The following is a 21,789-nucleotide window of genomic DNA, read 5'->3' as shown; positions in this document are numbered from 1 at the left end:
ATGAGCTGCCATCTGCATATGCTTGGGCAGTATTAAAATATAAATACGTTGATCACATTGAGTATTGCTCGGTGTACTACACCAGGAAGTACCTAGTGAAGATCTATGAAATTCCAATTTATCCGGTTCATGATGAAAGCACATGGAAAATTCCTGCAAAAGTTCTAGATAAAAAAGTCTTGCCACCAGACGTGACTAAATCAATAGGAAGGCCAAGGAAGGGGAGGTGCAAGCCAATATCTGAAAGGGAACGAATAAGATCGATTTCATGTGGACAGTGTGGAGAAGAAGGACACAATAGGAAAACTTGTAGAAATAATCCAAAGAGATGATGAAATATGTCAAATTTAGAATTACTTATTATTTTACTTTACTGGATATCATAGAGATTTAGAAGAATCCAATATATCAAGAACTGTATCAATGCAGAATGTCATTTGAATATTAGATATAAATAAATATTTAATCTATCATTTAAAATCGTATTGCAAGTGTATTTTTTAAATTATACATCTATTTGATTAAAAAAGAAGTATCATACTTGTATCATTTATGTATCTCTTGTGTATCACCTATGTATCTTTTATCTGTTTGATTAAAAAAGAAGTTGTATCAGCTATGTATCATATTTGTATCATCTATGTATATCTTGTGTATCACCTATGTATCTCTGTGTATCGGCTCTTAGTGATGTCTGTATTTGTTTACTAACAAAGCTAACTAATGGAAAACAGTCGTAGCAGCTAGAAAACTATGCAAATATTTTTAGAAATTTGCCAATAAGAGTGTGGTTTCATCAATACATATTTCAAAACCAAACAAACTGCATAACTCAATGTTAAGAAACTAACTGTGCAACAATCCAAAACGAGTGTATCATCTATGTATCATGTGTGTATCATATGTGTATCATGTGAGTATCATGCATGTATCTGGAAGAGACAATGTATCACAAACTACCGTATATTTTTCATATATTTAATTCACAACACAAAATCAAGGGAGAAAACACCAAAATAAACTAAACTGCAACACTCCAATATCGCATTGAAACTCATTAAACCTTTATAACAGAGCAAACATCTCATTTACCATACAATTCTTAAAAGTATTCACAAAATTCAAACACAAACAAATCTAATCCGTCTTACAACAATGACAACATAACAAAACACAATACAAAATGAAATTATCGAGTTCATCCTACAACAATGACAAAAGTAACTACTTCTTCCGCTTCCGCGACATATTCTGTCGACCAATAATCTCATCATCATTTTGCTCGTTCAGTTTCATCTTCTTTCTAGCATAATCCCACAAGAGAGCACCAAATCTGCGTCGGTGTGCGTAGGCATTGAATTTTTTAGGAGGCGTCTTGCCCTCAATGAAATACTCGGCAAATGATGCCGCAAATACACCGCAATCACTACAAAAATAAAAATATTAACAATTATCAAACGGCAGAATCTAAAAACAAAACAGATTATGTTGAAAGAAATGCATACGCTTCGACTTATTGAGGCAGTCCTTCAACCAGTTTTACATCAAAAGGGGTAATCAAGTCCTTTGATTTGTAGACACAAGTGCGCTAATTGATATCTTTCTTCTTAAATAGAAGTGTGTGCACGAAAAACTGAGGCAGCAACACAGAATACTTGGCCATGGTCTTATGAACTTTGGCTTGATGAGCAGCTCCACCGCGCATAGAGTCATACACATAAATGCACGTATCCTTGAAGGACATCGCAACCATTATCCAATGCCATTGTTCTGCAATATTAATTGGTATTAAGACGTGCTCGATAGTGTGCCATGGAACATTGGCATCCAAGACAAACCCCTGAATATACTCTGCAATGGCATGTTCTGGATTGGAATCTATTAATAAACACCTGCCACAACTTATTAAGTTTCTCATCGAAGTACCAATTTGTGGTGGTGAATGTTATAGGTAGGTCTTTGTCATACTTCCCCTTCTTCCTCAAATAATAGAACAAAACATCAATATGCTGAAACAAAACATAACAAATAATTAATCACTCAAGGCTCGTAAGCTTTAAGCAGCTACGGTTTTTCAAACCAAATTCACAGAAAACAAAGGAAAATGAATGTTCACTACTTCTCTTGTTCCAGGCAAGATAACAATTAATAATCTGTTCTAACTTAAGAGGACTGATCACGTGTAAACAGGCTAAATTTTTTAAAAAAAAACTATAAAAGTAACTTCTTACAAGTCATCCAAAGGCCGACCATTATATGCCAAAGTGTAAAATTATTTTTTGTCTTCAATATGATATACACAAAGATCATAAGCAGAATTGAGTTCACTAACATCATTCGGGTAAATTCATCCTTGGTAACAGATATACACAAAAGAGATACAGTAATTTGATACAAAATAATGCTATAAGTGACAATATATTAAAATATAAAACTGAACAAAACTCAGAAGTTGGTAACATACTTCTTTCTGGACTTCCCACATTTGACCAACACAGCAAATACATTCAACAAAGAGCTGTTAACACCAGTTCTAATTTTGCTTTGAAAAGGATGTTTACCAACATAAATTTACTTTTTTTCTTTCGCTGCAACAACACCAGTATTGGAACCTGAATCAAATACAATAATTAACGGAGACTGCACGGCCTTTGCAGTACATCTCTTTCTTTTTTCCATTTGCGGTGAAACTTCAGGAAGTAATTCAGGCTGGTACAGAACAATCTGAGATTTAGCAACGTCTTTCTCCGATTGATCCTTCATCTCCCCTGCCGCCTCATTAACACTTGCAGTCACATGAACAGCGCCAACTTGAGATTTGGGAACTTTGTTTCTCAGATTCTTCCTCCGTCTCCCCTGCCGCCCCATCTGTAGTCTTACCAATAGCGCCAGCATGAACTACATCTGGTGTGAAAGTTACTTTAGCAACGAACATGTTAAATTTTACCATCAGAAGGTCCTTCCATGATATTGACACCTAACTGATCTACTGCATCGAGCACAATGTTGTTACGATGATACCCACTGGTATCTCCTTGAGAATGTGGAACATCCTTGCCTTCACTTCCACCGACCTATTTTTTTAAAACAAGAATCGAATTATCAAAAACAACAAAGAAAAGAAAAGGAAAAAGCGCAGAATGCACAACTAAACACACCTTACAACCATCCATTTCAACATCTTCATTGCCACCAAACTCCAAATTGCGTACAAAATTATTATTGTCGTGACGACTACTGATGTCTTCCTCTGGATGTGCACCATATTTGTCTTTGCTTGCACCAAGCTATTTCTAAAAAAAGGATACAGTAAGTTAACATAAAAGATAAAAGGAAATGCGCAATGAAAATGAAACACATACCTTGTAATTTATCAACTCAAAGACTTCCTTGAATTTATTAGAAACATATCCATGAAGGAATTTAACTGCTTATGGAGCTACAAGATGAAACAAATAAGAAAGATAATAGACTTTGAATATACAATTTTAATAATACTTCTAAAAATATATATATAAAAGACCAATACAAACTTGTTTCACATCAGCTCTCAACTTCTGCAACTCACGGCATAATCAACAGTTTGGACATCCGGTGCCTTTTTTGGTGGGACAGGCTCCTTAATCTGTTTCGGGGGTGGCATGACAAAATCATCGCTATCATCAATAGGAAGTTTTTCCCTATTACATAATGTCAAATATTTCTGATACTCATCGGTAATTTCAATAGGCAAAGTAAATCTCCTTAGTTTTTCAGTTGTAGGAGAAATATTTTTAAACTGCAAATGTAATCAAAAGTGCTTCAGTCCTAGATGTATCAAAGATGTATAAAAACTGTATATTTGATGTATCACAATGAATTACAGTGTATTATAATGTATATCCCATCAAAACATAAAAGCTGGTATCTTATTCCCTGTGTTGTTGAAGAAACCAGTAGAGAAGTTCTCACGCGTTAGCATGTCTGTCATTTCCCAAATCAATATGCGTGGTGTATGATCTCCAACGCGAACAACAAACTTTTGATCAACTACAGTGCAACATTCATAGAACCACACCTGTAGTGCAAGAGGAAATCCACCAATCCTATAAAACTCAGACTTTTCCTCCAACCTGTCCCTCACCGACTTCATTATAGCTCGAAACGCAATCTTACCCCAGGGAAACGACACATAATCACCACTCTCGACAAGATGAAAATAACGTTTACTTATAAATGTCTTCTAAGCCTGAGCGGACATTAGAAATGTGTTTATGAGATAAATTATTGCAATCTTAACTGCGTCTTCATTAGACTGGCATTTCTTCTTCTCAAAACAATCAATAAGCGACTTCTTTGACACCACTTCAAAACCAAAAAAATAAGTATCCACCAACCTATCAGTTCCACTAAAGTTACCCTCAACATGTTCATCTCCACAACAGTTTAAACCATTACAATACCAAATTCCCGAAGACCAAAACGTAAAACACATTTGTCATTCAATTTCACATAAAATTGATCACATTTATCTTGAACCAACTCCCTAAATATTAAAGAACGAATAAGTTGTGCCTGGATAGCAACTCAAGCTAAATCAAGAAAATAGCCAATATAACTTTCCCTACACATACGAAGCTGGACATCAGTCAACTTTGACTATAAAATCGATACGATGTCCACATTAGTGTATGATGTCCAATGAGTAAAAGGAAAAGGCTCACCAACTGAAATATAGAGCTTCCAAGGCTATAAGTACATGATAACCAACTGGAATATAGAGCTTCCAAGGTTATAAATACATGATACGAATTAAAAACAAACAAATACAAACTAAATCCAATTTTAAAAGAAGATTCAACAATAGAAAAAATTATAACTGAAATTATATGTACCTTACAAACTTTATCAGGAATTCTAACTTTTTCTGCCTTCTGAACCTTACTTTTATTTGGTTTGACACCCAAATTCACTTCGTCCTCCACGACACGTTTTCTCTTACCTTCAACATCATCCACTCTAACTCTTTTGCTCTTCTTTTTCTCAGATTTTCCACTAACATCCTTTCGAGATTCTAACACTTTAACACTGTCGGAATGATTTTGTCTTCGCATATTTCGTTCATCAATCGATTTCTCAACTAAAACCGGGGTTGAATGAGAAGATACCTAGTTTCTCTTCTCATGTTGCTAGATTTCTCAATTGAAATCGACTTTGAATAAGTTGATGAACTCATCAAATGATTTTTTCTTCTCATACTCCTCTGTTTCACAATTGAAACTAGGTTCAATGAGAAAATTTTGAAAAAAATTTTATACAAACAAACGGTTACAGAATTATGTGGAGAAATTGATACAAAACTCGACCAAAACTTACAAAATCGTCTATAACAGATACATACGATGAACTCTAACTAAACAATCTAGTCGCAAAAGCCTAAAAAAGCAACATCGATTCTTCAAAAACACATGAACTCTGAAAAATATACAAAACAAGAGGTATTCTACTCCAAATTACCTGGAATCACACGAAAATAACCGCAAGTGTATCTTGTTTTGTCGTTAATTTCAGCAATTTTGCTTCAATTTATAAGGAAAAAATCGCATATATACAAAAACTCGATGTCTGTATACAAAAATAACAAATACAAAAACTGACATTAATTGAAACTATTTGGGCCAAAAATGACATTTGGGATTTTTTTAGTAGATATTTTATTTCGGGCTATTTTTGGTTGGGAAAGTTTGTAGAGTGACAGTTTGGATAATTTTCCCTTTAAGATTTTGATTTTTGACTGCCTTCCAAATTCCTCCTGACTCCTTTTTGTTAGTGAGACTCCGACAGACTGGGCTGGCTGCAGCTTACTGAGAGGAAATGACACTAGGTAGCCACTTTCAAGTATGTTGTTTAAAATATATCCACAAGTTACAACGTATTTAAAAATTAACCAATTTCGCTCAAATTTCAGGACACGACGTCCTAGAGTTTAAACCTCAAAGTTCAAATTTCAGGACATCGTGTCCTCAAGTTCAAAAATTGTGTCCAAAAGTTTGAATCTTATGTCCTGAATTTTCAAATTCGGGATACTTAGTCCTGAAGTCTGTTGACTAATTATTAAAGACATTATAAATTGTGGATGTATTTTAAGTAGCGGTCTTAAAAGTGATTATTGTGCACTTCGCCCGCTTACTGATAACGTCGTGTGACCCGAAAGTTAAGAGTTCAAATTGTAAAAATGATTTCGTGCAAAAGTGCAAGATAATGCCACGCGTGAATGATAGAACATTGAGTCGTTTGCATAGTAAAAGTTTAATGCACCTGACTCACCTTAACAATAATAACAACAACTTCAGTGAAATCCCATAAGTGAAGTTGGAAAGGCAGTGTACACGCAGATTTACCCCTACATTGTATAGGTAAAGAGGCTATTTCCGATAGGTGGAACGTGATTTGCTTCTTCTTTGAATCGTTTGTATAATAAAAGTTTATTGCACCTGACTGTTTCCTAAGTGATTGATAGGACAAACAAATAGAAGTCAAATAGCATGCCAAGGTTGGACAAATAGAAGTCATTGGGCCCATTCTATTCCCAAACCTGTTGAGAGGTCAAGGATTGAATTTTGGGAGAAGTGAATGACAAACTTTGTTGGATTTTTAGTTGAAAATTCATGTGATTAGACGAAGGAACAGCATAGGATCCTCGACGCAGGGAGGCTTTAAAGGTCAAATCATGCATCTTAATCTTAAATTTAAGTTCCATCACATGATATAATTACTTCCTATTCTCTTTTAATATCTTCTCTTAATTTCAGAACTATATACTCACATTCTTTTGTTTAAATCAAATAACCTATCAAGGCTCGACAAATACTAAATTGTCTTTTTGTGATTTGGCTAATTATGCCATTTTCAAAACCCTACACTGTGCAGAGGTCAATGGATTGAATCGTGGATGGTAGAAGAAATGTATAGCGTGAAAGCTTAACAAAAAGCAAAATAAAAGATCAAGATAGGTGTTAGTTGAAAATTCGTGTGGATTAGACCACCCAAATAATCTCGATGTTGAGAGGCTTAAGGTTCAAATCATGCATCTTAGGAATTTAATGACTTCAAAGTTCCATCATATGATGTATCCTCCTCTCTTTTCAAACCTTATATCTGTTAATTTCAGAACCTAACTTGTATGCTTTTGTTTTAGATAACTTTTTTTTTTAATAATTCTAAATCATCAAGAAGCAATACTCCCTATTCATCAATAAACTAAACCTACTTTGACTAGCTAGCGCGGTTAACTAAGTTGACTTAATTTTTTTAAATATATTAGTATAATGATTTCAGTAGATAAGTCTGGAATTTTGTTTGTGGATGGTGAATTTATAAGTTTGCCATTTTAGCTCCATATGTTAACTTCTCTGGATCGCATCCTGGAACATATCCGGCCTTGACCAATCATAGTTTTAAGTTACACATTTGGTCGGTCGACGAAAAATAATTATATTTACTAGTCAATATACACCAAAAATATATATTGATTACGCATTAAATATGTATATTTTTTTGTATATTATAACATACAAAAAATATATATTTTGCCGGCTATTATTTTTAATAGCAGTTATTTCCCAAAAATTTTGCGCTCAAGTAATCAGACATTAAATTACAAAATAAAGTATCCATTGTAGAAATATCTTTATGGATAAAATCCACGTTTGCAAAAGATACCATAATGTGTTTTTCCGAAAGCGAGGTAGAACTAAATCCTGGACGTTATCCAATCGAGCAAACGAAGACAAAAAGAGCAGAATTTGTGGAAATAGGAAGAATTCATACTTTTTCAGCTAATTGACTTCATACAAGTATTATCACTTCATTTACTATAGGTGAAATGGTACTGTCGTGGATCCAAATTCACTTTAAGCTTCCCAAAACCCTAAAAAGCCGACAGAACACAACAAAACAACAGTTAATCACCATGATTATAGACAGATGAATGAATGCTAGCTATCCTTAAAACGACCAAAATTCATCAATTATAATGCTTCTAAAAATGTCATAATCCGTTGTGTGACCAACTTCTTTGAGCTAGTAGCTTTTCTTTCTCTTCTAAGTATTTTATTTTGTCTCTTTTTCTTTAAATGGTAATGCATCTAGATATTGCCAAAGGGTATCACTAATCCAAAAGTCCAGTGTTCAAAGCCGTAGTTAAATCTTCTTTATATTTTTCCTTTTCTAGCAGAGCAATATTCCTTCATATATAGACGATATGATGCGAATAAAAAAGCATGCATTATCTTAATGACACCATATTCACATGGCCTACTTGTACTCTTTACATGAAAACGTTAAAGAAAATAAGTTCATGAAGTTGGTTAATGGAGTTCATTTATAAAGATTATGAACACGAAAAGATATTGGACAGGACACAGTATTGAAAGACGACCACATATTAGAAATGGAAATGAGCTGTAATATATCAGAACACAAGAATTATTAATGTCTGTTTTGGGTTTATGTGATGAGATAGGGAAGAAAGAAACAGCCCCACATGTTTATACTGGAATGGAATAAAGCAACATGAGACCGATCTTGTGATAATTTTTCCGACAGTTTCTTGACTAGACCAGTCTTTCTCCAACATAACTTAGTACTACCCCAGTTCATCCATCCATGTATGTTCAACTCCTACCTACAATTTTTATTGATGTCATCGGTATCTTCTACCTAGTTATTTCATTATATACTTGTTAAACTGTTAAATAGATGGTCATATACTTTTACATGTATCAGAAGTTCTGGCTTGGAATCTCACCGTCGTATCCACTAAGAAAAAGGAAAATAAATAAATTCCACGTGTTATTAAGTAATTAGAAGTGTGCATGCTGAAATAGCTTAAGCTTTTTTATGAATTGATCCTCACTCACTTCAACATGCACCGACTAGCTAGCATATGTACCGGATAACTCATCAGAGTGAAGGGGAATTAATAATGTAGTTCTTTCCAAATATAAGCTCACTTATATATATATATATATATATATATATATTGATAAAAATTAACATAAAAGATCTATCAATAGACACAAGACATCTTTATATAATTATTTTTCTTCAATTCAAATACAAGCTTGTCATCGTAAGTGGGGTACAATTACACATACACAGTCATATAGGATGTCTTGACATTCGCGTATACATGGTTGGAAGTACGGATGTAGTGTATTGTTATTGCTGATTCATGCATGTGTATAAACAACATAAGTTGGGGAAGATTCTAACCTATAAACAATCACATGTACTATATAATATAGCTTAAGGAATTAAGATGTGCCATAAAAGTGACTAAGTTTTTTTTTTGTTTGATTTGCACCGGGTGTCCGAGTCTCTTAGAGCACCGACTAATCCCGGGGGTGCACAGGCCCTCGGCAAGAAATTTCCGGCAAGTGCACCACGGTTAATTCAGGTTTTACCCAGTCCGATGGCCCTCAGAAATTGTTTGCACCCAGTGGGTTTCGTACTTGAGACCTTGAAAGGGAGCTCAAGTCAATTGCCACCAGGCCAACCCATGAGGGTTAAAAAAAAAAGTGACCAAGTTTTTTAACTACTAAATCCATGAAGAAGCGATACCACTTAAAAATAAGACATTATTTAAGAACATCCTATGATCCTAATACAAACAATACTAATAAAGTAATGGCGAAACCAGGAAATCTGATAAGGGTTTCGAATTTGAACAACCTTTGCCCGTGGGCTATGAAATGATGTTTAACGTTTATTCTTTTTATCAACAATAAGTAGTAGTACTAATATTTTATCTTATATACAATATAATTTTTCGACAAAAAGTGTCAGTTGACCATCCTAGCTACACGTAGCTTCGCCCCTACTAATATGTCATATATATAGTACTAACATAGCATTTGAATGAGCTAATCTACCTTTCTACTCTAGTTTTAAAAAAAAAAATCTCCTTCAATGAAAGCAGGAAATTAGGGGTATTTATTAAGAAGAAGGTAGATGAAGGAGGCAATAAGCTGAGTATTGAAGAACTAGTAATACCCTATGCTATAAGTTTGTTTGCATTTTGCAGGCAAGGTCAGCAGCAGCTTTTAACAACCATATATAGGAGTATAATCTTATCTTTCAAGACTACTGAAAAACAAAATGCAGATGTAAATGAAAGTGCAAGTTGAGAAAGAAGTTAATGCTGCAGCATGGAAAACAAAAGAAAAGCTTTGAAGAGTGCTAAAAGTAATTAAGCCCGGCCGCAATGGAGCATGTGAAGAAGAGAAATATTGACAGATGGGGAAAACAAACCCGCCTTACAAACTGTAGCCTTTGCATGTTGAACACGTACCAATTTTTCTTCCCACAAATTCATCCCTTAATTCTTCATTCACCAATCTGATCATATGATAACAGTAACACACTAGCTAGCTGATGTATCAAGAAAATGCCAACATATATCATATTTTACAAAAATTAATAAATATCAAGATTAACACGAAGAAAAGTGCTTAAATTAATAAGTGCTACCAATGGTTGACCTACTAGCTAGAAATCATCATTAATTGCACAGAAAATAGCCCAAGAACACGTACAAAAATAATCAGATCGAATTTGAAGTGGACAAATGGAATTTCATAAATAAAGAAGAACCAAGGTGACTAAAAATGTCTAGCTAGGAATTAACCCTAACAAAAAAGTTAATTAAGTAATCTCTTACAACAAATCCTTGGCTAGTGATATTATATCTAGCTAGCTGCCGTCTTCCCATTTTGCTCCTCCATCAAATAGATGCTTTCTTTTAATTACCCATAAAAAGGTGAAAAGCATAATAGTGATCGAGAAAATGTTCTTAGGGTTTTTTACCAAGAGTGTGCTTGTTGTTGTGCATCCAAACTTTGAAAACATGGCGCTGAACATTTGTCTCGGCACAAAACTGCTGCACTAATGCCTCATCTTGCTTTTGCATACGCCACCCCAATCTTTCAGCAAATGCCAACATTTTATCCTTTTGGTCTGCTGTGAACTTTGTCCTAAACCTCTTTCTTGATGAACCACCCACCCCACCACTTCCCCCACCCCCACCCCCACTACTACTCGGGTTCGACATATCTTCATCTTCTCTAGAAGTTGATGGTAGTGCTAAGGGTCTTTGGTGGGGTGGTGGGTTGACGTGTAGGTACCCAGATGGGTGGTGAGGGGTTCGGTAGGAAGTGTAGGGAGAAAATTGGGGGTGGTGGGAATGATGGGGTTGGGGGTGGTGGTGGGTTAGGTGGGGTGGAGGGGTATGGTGGAACACCTCTCCTTCAACCTCTTTCCGGTGGAAGTTCCGGTGGCAATTGCAGGCAGCACATTTCAAAGCATCCATAGTACCTGTTGCGGCATAATATAAGTAAGTAACTAAAAAATCACACGTGAAGGATGTTGTGAAACAAATGTAATTAGTAATTAAAAATATACATCTTTTAACAATTTAAGCTTATAAATAAGATAGTCATACACTTCAACATGAGTACCTTCTTCGCCGGCGGGCATAAAATCTCCGCAGCCATCTACAGCATGTCCGCCTATGCCCACGGCATGATTTTTCAAGCACTCTCTATACCTAACACCACTCTTTCTAACAGTAGTTGAAACCCCTTCTTCAACTCCTCCTCTAACTGAATTATTTCCTTGTGTTTGGAAATTAATAGTTGCCGCAGCTGATGATATTTGGTGAATATTTCCAATTTCCTCTTCTTGCTCCTCATGTTCTTCATCAAATTCCATTGCTCTCTCTTCAACCACCCTCCCCACCTACACCCTTTTTTACTTTATAAATATATGTATCTGCTATATATATTATGTAATTATTGGAATTTGACTACAAGAAAAAAATCTACATCACCCCTCAAAGAAAATAGATCTAAAGTGGGGTTGTATATAAAAAAAAATTAGATAGTGAGAGGAGGGGACAAAGGGAGAGAAAAAAGAGACTGAAAATGATTAGTGATGAGAAAGATGATGATCAGAAGAGAAGATAAGAGAAAGAGCTAAGGTGTGGACATAAATTACCCAACCTGCAAAAGAAAAAGAATAAAAAAGATGGTCTTTTTAACTTGATTCTTGCTTATATACTTTTCTCTCTCTCAAAACCCTAATACTCCATTATTTTCTTTATCTTTTATATATGTGAGGTAATTAATGGGAGGGGTAAAAAGATGGATTTTTACTGGAGCTGGGTTAGTAAAACATGTGCTCCCTAGGGTGAGAGCATCAAACATGAATGCTCCTCACTGGAATTCAGAACATTTTTTCGCCAATGGAGGTAAAAGTGAAGGGTCACTGAAATTACTTTACAGTAAGCACGAGAATAGAAACTAAGATGGCGTGTCTGCTCAGTATTTCAGTTCAGTGACGTCTTATACACCTGCAAAAAGCCTGTACCTTTGGAAAAATTAAATTTCATTGTATCTTATGAAAATTAATCTTTATTTTTGAAGCTCTAAGGTTTTTATTAGTGTGGTTAATTTAGACAAAGCTCTTTACCATTTATATCTGGGGTCCGGATTTTGTGTGTTTTTTTTGTGTAGATCTTTGCCTTGGTTCATTCATTTGTTTCGATTATTTTGTCTCCATTGGCCTTTCCCTCACCGTGCTGCTTCACTAATCTATCGCGTGGTAAAAAGAAGAAAGTACGAAATTTATCACTTTATCACCTATCTCGCTGATGTTTCAATTGTTATTTCTGCTTCTTTTTCATTTATCTTTGAGCCGGGATCTATGGGAAACAGCCCCTAACCTTTACAATAAGGTCTGCACACTTTCTATCGTTCCCAAAATACTGAATTTGTTGTTGTTGTTGCTGTTGGTGCTGCTTTGCCTTCGGTGGATCGGAGCTGTTTAAAATTTCCCTACGAGCCAAAGGTCCACTTATCCCACCTAAACACAATTTACTTACTAATTATATGGTGCATAAAACTTAAAAAAAAATTAACTAGCGATTGATTAAGTTCATAAATTGACTATCCATTTAGTTTCAAAGACAAATATAATATCAAGAATGGACATTGTAGTCCCAGCAAACAGTGTGCGGATATAAGGGACAAAATGCAAAAGAAAAATGGGAAGGAATGGTTGTGCTTCAAAATGAGGAAACAAAGGGAAGAAAGTTAAACGGTGGGAAGAGAGGGAACTTGTCGGCATTTATGGCAGCTGCTCCGCTACGTGCTTCCTTCTCCCACACACTGTGACGCCACCATTTTTCTATTTTAGGCAACTTATAAAATTACTAAGAGAAAAAATTGACCTAAAAATAATGCAAATTGCACTGCAGTACTGATCCTGACTGCGATGACACAATTATTGATATAAAGCTAATCTAACAAGCTAAATTCCAAGTAATATAGGTAGGAGTAACAAAAATCAAACGAATTGCCAAAGAACTTAAAATGTATGGTCTAGACTCTAGAGGATTATGTTTGCTAGTCCTTAAATGAGAACTAGGGTAGTTTGGTACGTGGATTAAATTATTCCGGGATTATAATTTCAAAATTATAATTTTTGGACTAATTTTCTCCTACTTGGAAGGTAAAATAAAATAAACCCAAGTTTGATGAGATTAGGTGAAATGAGGTAGGATATCCAGGATTAAGTTTGGTATTAAATTTATACCATGTTTGATTGACAGTATAAATTTATTTCAGGATAAATTTATATCGTCACCCAAATACGATATAAATTTACTCTCAAACCTTATCCCGCATACCAAACGACCCTTAATCGTACAGCACATGCACTCTCCAAAATACATAGGCCAACATGGATTAGATCAGATTTAAAATTTAAACTCAATAAGTTCAGTATTTAAAGTTTTCAAAGCTGAACTCATTCTAGATTTGAAATTATAAGTTCAAAAATTAGTATCCATTAAAAATTTTAGTGGTTTTCGCCTATATATTTTACACTATACATCCAAAATATTGGGTTTAGTAGAACCTGCTATGCTACATCCACTACTGCAACATGGTGCTACGAAAATTAAACAAGAACAAGAAAAGAAGGAAATTCTTGAAGGGGTTGACCAAATACAGTAAATAAATTTGTCCTCTTTTTCGGTGTTGGGAATTAAAGAATTGACAGCCTGCATTTGAGGGATAAACTACTTTGTTAAATTTCTTGCGTCAATGTACTTTAGATGAGGACGTCCCAGCAAAAATAAAAGTAGCATGTTTACACTTCAAACAAAGTGCTTACCTCTTGATTTTTCAGTTGAGTCATGTCATACAAATAACTGGGAATCAAGATTGAATGATTTTTTTTTTTTTTTGTCAAAATAAAATTTTATTCAACCAAGTAAAGATTTATACATAGCTAACTCTTTTGGACTCAAGAGTTAGTTCTCTGGGAAGATTAAAACAATACTACTATAATCTATCTATGTAGGGTAACAATTCAATCGATCTAATATACTCTTCCATTTACAATTTGTTTGTCCTTTAACATATAACTGTATAACTATTTCCTTCACCCGCTGCCTGGCCTCTTGCTTTCTTTGTTGAAATCTTCTTGCATTTCTCTCTGCCCATATATGATAGATATTTGCTGCAAAGAGAAATCCTAGAATATAAGCCTTTGGTCTGTTGTTGATCCTGCTTGCTACCCAAGTGACTTCCTCCTCCCAAGTGCCAACATTGAATGATTACGATTGACATCGATATATTTTTGCGCTTGCAAGCTCTAAATGATAACTATAGTTAAAAACAACGCAAATTTCCTCTGAATAATCAATCTTAATTGATGTAAACCTTGATTTCGTAAATAGAAGATCTAGTTTTAGAATGAGAGTCACTTGATTTGTTTTTTTTCCCTTTCCGAGAAGACAAAATAATTACTAGCTATTGTTTTAAAAGAAGTATGCGTTGTTTGTGTTTACGGGAAAAGGACAAAATACCCCTAAGCTATTCGAAATAGACCGTTTTTACCGTCCGTTAAATTCTGGTACCAATTAAGTCCTTGCCGTGTAAAGTTTGGATCACTTCTACCCTGATTTTCTAACTGCTGAAGTTTAAATCCTAATCCTTGTCTAATTAGATTAATGAGTCATTACTCAAATGATTATTCAAATATCGAAATTAAGTCATTTTTCTTTCGTTTGTCACAACAAAGTCATTTAACTATGCCTATAGCACTCAGAAGGTCACTCAACTAGATTTTTCAAACTTTTGATTGTCAAATACCTATTTTGCCCTCTAAATTATCAACTTTTGTATTTTTTTACTTTATAATTATATGATTTTTTTCTCCTTTTAATTTAAATTATAGACTTCCCTATAAAATAAATTAATTTTATTATTTATAAAATAAAATAGTAATGAAGCATGTCTAATGTTAGAGCAATAACATATTGAGTATAATAAATAATTTAATTAGAATAATTTGTTCGTAATAAAAAATTTGTTGTTAACAAAAAAAACTCAAAATTTTATTTACACAATTGAGAAGGACAGACAATAAAGATTTTAAAAAAATATATTTATGCATATAATATAAAAATAATTATTCAAAATAAAATATTTTTATAATATACATTATATATTCTTGAAAATTATGCTAGAATATTTTTAAATAAAAATTATTTTCTCTATAGGTAAGTCCATAATGTAGATTAAAAAGAGAATATTACAAGAATTGATAATTTTGGCAAAATAGATATTTGACATCAAAAGTTTAAGAAATCTAGTTGAGTGACATTCTGCGTGCTATAGGCATAGTTAAGTGACTTTTCTACTACAGACGAAAGAAAAATAACTTTACTAGATAATTCGGATAGTTGAGTGGCTATTTAAGTAATAGACTCTTAGATTAATTAGTCTAGTTGAACTGATAATTTTGAGTAAAAATTGTGTGGGGTAGCCACTATTTAAAGTGGTATTTACTTTTTATCCACCATTTTAATGCTGCGCAAAACTAGCCCCACTAGTCTATTAAAATTAATATGAAAAGACAGAGTTACCCTTTCCTTCCCAAACAGAATTACAGTGGATTGGACCAGAATATTTATGCAAAATTCTCTCACCATCCAAACACGATCTCCCACTTCAAACAAAGACATTCACAACTTTTTGAGTGTGTGTGTGTGCAGAAGGAGGACAGCTGCAATGGCAATGGCAATGGCAATAGCTATTCGGAGGCTTTCATCTACGGTTGACAAACCCATTAAGCGTCTCTACAATGGTGGCTCTCTATATTACATGGTTTGTCTTTGTTTAGTAGTAGTATCAGTTTTTTCCTTAAGTTAATTTTTCTTAACTTTTTTTTTTCCGGTCAGTTTGTTGTTGTCTTGTTGAAGTAATTCGTGTCGTTGTTGTTGTTGTAGTCATCTTTACCAAATGAAGCTGTCTACGACAGGAAAAACTGGAGTCACCGTAAGCTCGTGATGAATTTGAATTAGTGTGTTATTTGAACTTATACTCGTCCCTTTTAGTTTCTGACTTGAAAGCCTTAACTTACAGTTACACGTTCAAAAGTTAAAGACAAGCAGTCCTTAATTTACAGTTACAAGTTCAAAAGTTAAGGACAATAGGTCCTTAACTTTGATTTTCATGTTCAAAAGTTAAGGACAGACAGTCCTTAACTTACAGTTACATGTTCAAAAGTTAAGGACAAGCAGTCCTTAACTTACAGTTACAAGTTCAAAAGTTAAGGACAATAGGTCCTTAACTTACAGTTACAAGTTCAAAAGTTAAGGGCAGATAATCCTTAACTTACAGTTACACGTTCAAAAGTTAAGGACAAGCAGTACTTAACTTACAGTTACAAGTTGAAAAGTTAAGGACAATATAGGTCCTTAACTTTGACTTACAAGTTCAAAAGTTAAGGACGCTTGGTCTTGAAGTTTGAGTTCCAAGTTCAAAAGTTAAGGACATGTAGCCTTGAAGTCCTGAACTTAGAGTTTCAAGTTCAAAAATTAAGGACATGTAGTCCTGAAGTCCTGAACTTAGAGTTTCAAGTTCAAAAGTTAAGGACATGTAGTCTTGAAGTCCTGAAGTTAAGGACATGAGCAGAAGGGTATTTTTGTCCGGGCAGTTAAAGTTTATTAAACCAGTGGCTAAAGACTAAAGACATTTAAAACACTGACTTTAAAATAAAGACATGAGCTGTTAGTGGCTATTTGTGCCGATCGCCCTAATTTTGACCATTTTCAGAAATTTTTTATCCATCTTTTTACTTTAATTCCGTCTGTCGTAGTGAATCGTCAAATTAAATTTTTGTTTAAGTGGCTGTGGTACCAGGAATCAAAAGTGTGCACCCAATCAATATAAATCACCGTTGCATCATTTTCTTTTTCGTCATTTGCCATGTATATTAGTGTGAGAAATCTTTCTTTTTTTTTCATTTTACATTGACATCATCAGTATTCTCTCTATTTCAATTTCCATCATTATTAACATCGTTAGGGCTTATATATTTGTATGTAACAATCTTTTTATGAATTCCGTGTTCGATTAAACATCCCAAAGAAACGGGACGAAGAAAGTATTTGAGAGGACAAATAATACTACTCTCTTTGACTATGATTTTTCAAATATTTTTGATATTTTAACTAGATAATTCTGATACACCTTTTATTTATTTTTTCACCCTTTCGTTTTCAATGGCGTGGAGTGTGGGGTTGGAGTAAAGGGGAACAACGATGGTGACTACACATAAAAAGCAGACCTGAGAAGCTCTGACTCTTTTATATCCATTTCCGTCCATCTTTTCTTGCCAGCCCCCCCCACACCCCCCCCCACCCTTTTTTTTTTTAGTTTAATTTTTCAGCGGTTGTTTTATACTCATATGCTTGGCTAGTCCACTACCTTCTTTATTAAAGTCTAACTCTAATCCGAAACTTTTAATTAAGGATATAGAGATGCTTACTACCTTACTATAACCTTTTGTGATCCCCTCTTTCCCACTTCAAATTTCATTTCTTTTCATTAGTTTCATAACATCTCTGCTTCTTGAGTTCTTCTAATTGTCTTTATTACTCCATTAGTTATTGAATTATATTTCTAAGTTGTGTACTTCTTTAATTACTTCATAAGGAGAAGGGAGACTGTAAGAATTAAATTCATTCATATAAAGTATAAATTTTTATTTCTAAGTTATATTCCTAATGTTTCATTTTGCACTTTATAATAGTTCATAATAACAGCGACATACTCAGTGTGATACCATAAGTGAAATCTATGAGGTTAGTATGTACGCAAATCTTACCCCTATTTCGTGAAGGTAGAGATGTTGTTTCCGATAGATTCTTGGTTCAAGAAAAGACGAAAAAAGAAGCAGTTGCAACACCTAGTAACATCAACAAGATAACAAGAAAACCAAAGTGAAAGAAACCGAATGTAGTAATAGAAATATATAAAAAAAAAAAAAAAGGACAAGAAAGTGCAATGTTAACACTAATACTGCTGGTACAGACAAGGAAAATACATGACTACTTACTATTTTCTACCATAATTCTCGATTTTGCACCCTCTTATCGATATCATGACCTCGATAAGCTGAAGCAGCACTATATCCTTCCAAATAATTTCTCTCCAATACTACTTTTGTCTACCCCTAGCTCTCCTCAGACCCACCAAGGTCAATCTCTCACACCTCTGTACTCGGGCATCTGTGCCTCTCATTTTTACATGCTAGAACAATCTAAGCTTACCTTCTCGCATTTTGTCCTTCACAGAGGCTATACCCACCTTGTTTTGAATATCTTCATTTTTAATCTTATCCATCCTTGTATGCTCGCACATCCATCTCAACTTACTCATTTCTGCTACCTTCATCTTCTGAACATGGGAATTCTTGACTGGCCAACACTCTGCCCCACACAACATAATCAGTCTAACCACCACTCTATAGAATTTAATTTTTAAGTATAGGTGGCACATTCTTATTACGCAGAACACTGGATGCGAGTCTCTATTTCATCCAACCCGCTCAATACAATAGGTGAGACCGTGTCTCTATTTTCTTGGATTACTGATCCAAGGCACTTTACACTAGCTACTTGATACAAACAAAGCACAAAATAGCATTACAGAATTATATTTATACCAACAAAATTTGTTCCGAAATGCTAAAATGTTTCTAAAAGAGAGTTGAATCTAAAGAAAATCACAAACTGGCAGAAATTTCTGATTAAAGGATTAAAAAATAAAAAGATTAATGGATTTCTTGTCTCAGAAAAAAAAGATTAATGCAACATTTACCATTCATTTCTTTTTGTCCTTTATTTATTACCTAGCCCGTCTTGTTTCCACTTGAGAAGCCAGTGGAACAAGTTGCCAATTCAACAATAAAAATAATAGCATAATCGAGAGCAAAAATAATATTACTATTACGAAACCGCCAGGCACTTTACATCATTCTTGAAACAATAAAAGTGTTAAATTTGCAGGTTGAGCTACATATTAAGCTAGTGTAAGCTAGATCGATAATGAAGTTTCTTGATCCTATCTAGTGGTGGCAAATGGGGGGTTAGGTGGATTTGGGCTGGTTAAAAATGGTTGAGCAAAAAAGAGGAGAAATTCAAAAATAGCCAGATTTATAAGTGGTCATTGAAAAATAGTTATAGTTTCAAAAGTAATCAAAATTTAACCACTTTTCATGTAAAGATAAATCTAAACGAAAACACTATTCAAAATCAAGAAAATAATCTAGTATAATATACTGGAATTCCAGTACAATATACTGGAACTCCAGTATACCGGTCCAGCATAATATGCTAGAAGTTCATACACAGGTGCTCCAATCTCCAGTATATTATGCTGGAGCTTCCGCGTGTTAGAGAGCATAATATGTTGGAAGTTCATACACAGGTGCACCAATCTCCAAAATATTATGCTGGAACTTTTCGTGTTGCAGTAAAATAGTGGCTATTTTTCAATGACTTTGCAAACGCTGGCTATTTTTGAATGACCAGTCCGTAAACTGGCTAGCCCGTGCTATTTTTACGCAAAAAAGGGTTGGATCTCAATCCGTCCATATTTTATGCGGGTCAAAAACAGGTTGGGTGGAAAATGGACGGGTGTAATATGGGTTAAACTATATTATATAAGTGTAATATTTTTTTCAAGTGTAATTTATAATTTTTCTTTTGCTCAAATTATTTGGTGACATAAGCTTAATTGGAATATGTCACGACCCTAGTTCACCGACTGTGAACATGTCATGACGGCACCTAGTCCCCACGACCAGGTAAGCCTAATATTGCGGAAATATAATAATTGCAGAAAAATAGAGGAAACCAAATTAAATACTAAAAGAAATTGTACTGAATGCCGCTCGGCATGTACAACTCAATATCACAAGTTCAAAACAATCCCCAAAATCCGGAAACCCACGGGCAACACAGGCTACAGAAGCGAAAAGTAAAAGCTCCAAACTCCAGAATATCTAACAACCGGAAGAAGAAAAACTAAGTACTAGTGATAGAGTAAGAGGGAGACTCGTCGGTCTGCGGACGCAGCAGATCTACCTCGAAGTCTCCGTAGTCCTCCTGCCTCACTGATAGTGCGCCTGAGTAGAGGTACCTGGATGATCTGCACATGAAAACATGCGTAGGAAGGGCATGAGTATATCACAGCGGTACTCAGTAAGTGCCAAGCCTAACCTCGGTTGGGTAGTGACGAGGAAGGTCAGGGCCATACTGAGACAAAATATAGTAATAACAATAATTAACGGTATGATAATCTGACAGAAATAATAAATACAGCAGTGAAATAAGGCAGGTCAACGAGACAATAACAACCATAAAAGGACAGAGCAAACACAGAGTAAATACAACTCAATACCAATGATGACAATGAGGGTCTCCCAGGATACCGTCCTGTAGCCCTTTCCTCAGCTGTCCAGCGGATCTCCCGGGATACCGTCCCGTAGTCCAACTCGTATACCAAACCGAAGGATCTTCCGGGATACCGTCCCGTAGTCCAACCATCAAAATGTAGGGGGATCTATCGGGAATCTAACCCGCAGGCCCAAAGTAAAAGTGTAGGGGGATCTACCGGGAATTGAACCCGTAGTCCCAAAGTAAACAAACAAGGGGGGAGCTACCGGAATCCCACATCCGTAGTCCTAATGTAAATGCGCAACCACAGCCAGAAACAAACCAAGGAATAAAGTACGAAAGACAGAGCAACAGGTAGAATTAGCCTAGCATGCTTCACGTAGTACAGTCAAACAACTTAAGCAATTAGGCAGTTAAGTCAGCTAAACATGCTTTCCAAATCTAGCACAAGTATAATTTCAAGTAGGATAAGGCAAGTTGTAAAGAAAGCTAAACATTAACAACTTAAGTGAAAATCGGATTTTCATCAATCGGCTCAAGTACGCGCTCGTCACCTTACGTGCAAGGCACTCAAATATCAAGAAAACAATCCTAAGGGGGAAAGTCCCCACACAAGGTTAGATAAGCCAGTTAACTCGAACCGGCTCGATATCAATAGAAACCACGCCTTTGCCACGAGTATCCGACTCCAAATGGCCCAAATCTATTCAATTCAATTACATATCGTAAATAATATTGCAAACAACTGATTCCGCTATTAAAATTAAAGCTAGGGCGCGAAAATAGATAAAATGACCAAAATGCTCCTCAAGCCAACGTCTCAGAATCGAATAATTTTTACATTTTTAGAACCCTCGTACTCTCACGAGTCTAACCATATAATAATCTCTCAAATCGGAGGTCAAATGCCCACTCAAAACTCAATAGTCTAGCCAATGAAGTTTTACCCCAAATTATCCAATTTTTGGTCCAAAATTCGAATTTCCATTCGA

General features: G+C 34.9%; 1 protein-coding gene across 1 annotated transcript; it reads right to left on the bottom strand.

Annotated features, from left to right (window-relative positions):
• Positions 1–10,527: 10,527 nt before the first annotated feature.
• On the bottom strand, positions 10,528–12,500 carry LOC109237479 (zinc-finger homeodomain protein 2-like). Its single transcript, XM_019403791.1, has 2 exons — positions 11,499–12,500; positions 10,528–11,355 (listed from the first exon to the last, which is right to left on the bottom strand). Exons 1-2 carry the CDS (start codon positions 11,749–11,751, stop codon positions 10,835–10,837), a joined length of 774 nt encoding a protein of 257 aa, XP_019259336.1. The 5' UTR covers positions 11,752–12,500; the 3' UTR covers positions 10,528–10,834.
• Between the last annotated feature and the right edge of the window lie 9,289 nt (positions 12,501–21,789).

Source organism: Nicotiana attenuata, unplaced genomic scaffold, assembly GCF_001879085.1.
Source record: "Nicotiana attenuata strain UT unplaced genomic scaffold, NIATTr2, whole genome shotgun sequence".
In the NCBI taxonomy this organism is placed as follows: Eukaryota; Viridiplantae; Streptophyta; class Magnoliopsida; order Solanales; family Solanaceae; genus Nicotiana; species Nicotiana attenuata.
Note: the sequence above shows the minus strand (reverse complement) of the source record. Positions and strands in the feature narration are given on the sequence as shown.

Bases quoted from the DNA above. Each gene is read 5' to 3' on its own strand.
- LOC109237479 (XM_019403791.1), bottom strand. From the start codon at position 11,751: ATGGAATTTGATGAAGAACATGAGGAGCAAGAAGAGGAAATTGGAAAT. The intron at 11,356-11,498 runs GTACTCATGTTG...ATGCCGCAACAG, and splicing joins TATGCCCGCCGGCGAAGAAG to GTACTATGGATGCTTTGAAA.